Source organism: Monopterus albus, unplaced genomic scaffold (genome assembly GCF_001952655.1).
Source record: "Monopterus albus unplaced genomic scaffold, M_albus_1.0 scaffold162.1, whole genome shotgun sequence".
Classification (NCBI taxonomy): Eukaryota; Metazoa; Chordata; class Actinopteri; order Synbranchiformes; family Synbranchidae; genus Monopterus; species Monopterus albus.
The window spans coordinates 597,003-598,772 of record NW_018128042.1 but is presented as its reverse complement, the minus strand read 5'-3'; the positions used below and the strand labels follow the sequence as shown (position 1 = coordinate 598,772).

At 38.2% G+C, this 1,770-nt stretch overlaps 2 protein-coding genes across 3 annotated transcripts in view; both read left to right on the top strand.

Moving 5' to 3' along the window:
• Positions 1 to 1,109, top strand: part of pdcd6 (programmed cell death 6) — a 14,306-nt gene extending 13,197 nt beyond the window's left edge. Inside the window, exon 6 of one of the 2 annotated variants that reach the window (XM_020615331.1) lies at positions 235 to 1,109. In XM_020615331.1, the coding sequence (XP_020470987.1) occupies positions 235 to 333 (99 nt within the window). In that variant the 3' untranslated portion in view covers positions 334 to 1,109. The remainder of the gene's footprint in view (positions 1 to 234) is intronic. The other variant, XM_020615332.1, reaches the window with a different exon arrangement.
• Positions 1,110 to 1,204: 95 nt separating this feature from the next.
• LOC109968800 (probable enoyl-CoA hydratase echA8) overlaps positions 1,205 to 1,770 on the top strand; it is a 20,708-nt gene continuing 20,142 nt past the window's right edge. Inside the window, exon 1 of the mRNA XM_020615330.1 lies at positions 1,205 to 1,606. Coding sequence (XP_020470986.1) covers positions 1,465 to 1,606 — 142 coding nt within the window. The 5' untranslated portion in view covers positions 1,205 to 1,464. The remainder of the gene's footprint in view (positions 1,607 to 1,770) is intronic.

Genomic DNA, 1,770 nt, shown 5'->3' with positions numbered 1-1,770 from the left:
AACAAAATATGCAGTATATTATATGATTTATCCATATTTTTCAACATGTCCACTACCAACCAAATGTTTAGACTCACTTTCTCATTGAATTCAATGGGAAAGTGTGAACACTTTACACTTGTTCTTCCTTAAGAATGCAAAAGTGGCCTTGGAAACTGTTTAGGGTGAAGTGAAGTAGCTTTTGATAATATACCCCCAAAATGTTAAATTTACCCTGTTTCCTCCTTTCCACAGAGACTGACTGATGTTTTCAGGCGATATGATACAGACCAGGATGGCTGGATCCAGGTTTCATATGAACAGTATCTATCCATGGTCTTCAATGTAGTATAACACATATGGATCATCACAGAAGACCACAACTGGACACAACTGTGCCAAAGCTACTGGCACCTCCTGGATGTCTGCCATGGTGGACACTTCAAGATTTTTTGAATTAAATTTTTATCCCCAGTTGGACTGTTTCACACCCATTTGTAAAGCAAATACAAGAAAGAGGACCCTTCCATTTTTGAAGCTATAGTATCCTCCACATGACATACATTATGTGTCTGAAAGTACATTCACAATGCTTGATCTGTTTTAAAAAAAGTCTTGTAGTGATTTCTTCGTTGACAAATCTGAACAGTGTCTGTGTTACGGACTCTTTGAGTTGGGGAAAATTATCGACACATCTGTCTTTCTGTCCGTTGTTGTTGACAAACTTTATAATGTCTTAATTTCAACTGATACATAAAAAAGCACCGTTGAGAATAAAATGATGCATTGTAAATATGATTTAAGGTGCAGTGCATGCTTTTCAGGGATGTTTAGCCCTACGTTGAAGCATGCGTTCTCTTTTCCGCAGCCCTGTTTTGCTCAAAAGCCATGTTTACAAAAAACTGTGAGAGCAGGTGATGTTCTGCTTTGAGATTCACTGACATGCCGGCTTATATGCCATATTTTTTACAAGCTTTTTTTATTTTTATTTTTACAGTGTTAGAATATAAAAATCTTAGGTATGGGATAAGCATAATGCCTTTAGTAGCTATAGCTTATTTTTTGTGCATGCGGCCTTAAAATGTGTAAGAACAGCACAAAAATCTTTATTAAAACATATATATATATAAAATCTGACGCGCGTGTCGGCTGTCATTTTCCGGATGAACCACATTGTATTGCAGCTGGGAAATCATGAATTTAACATTGCTAAATGTCGCCCTCAGGTGTATGTTGGTTTATACCACTGCAGTGCACCAATGTGTACCTCGGAACCTTGTGTCTGGTCTTTGTATCTGCACGGAGAGATTAAAGTGGTGCTCCTTGATATAGTGGTGTTGACTTCAGGTAGCCTAACAGTTACTTCGTAAGAGTTACTTTTTACAAATGCTAGCCTTTGTTTTGACATTTGTGAATATTATTTTTAAACGCTGGGACCTAATTGGTCGGAGAGTTTATAATTGCTAGTTTTTTTATGTGACAGCAATGTCACTGAATCCTTTCCGGTCGTTGAGAGCACCTTTAGGAACTATCTATCAAAGTAAGCTATGTGGACCGTCGATAAAAGCGAGTTTGTTGCCAGTAAAGTCCTACAGCTCTGTAACGAGAGGTGGAGAAACGGGAGCAGGTATGTGTGGAAACACGCAGTAATCTAATGTCATGAGTAGGAGGCAGCAGAGACCGCATTAATGTTAGCACAGGTGTTCCACGTCGGGACTAGCTACATTGTAATAGTTTCAATTAATGTGTATCGTAATTTAGAGTCAACATAGAGCAGTATAATCGGCATTC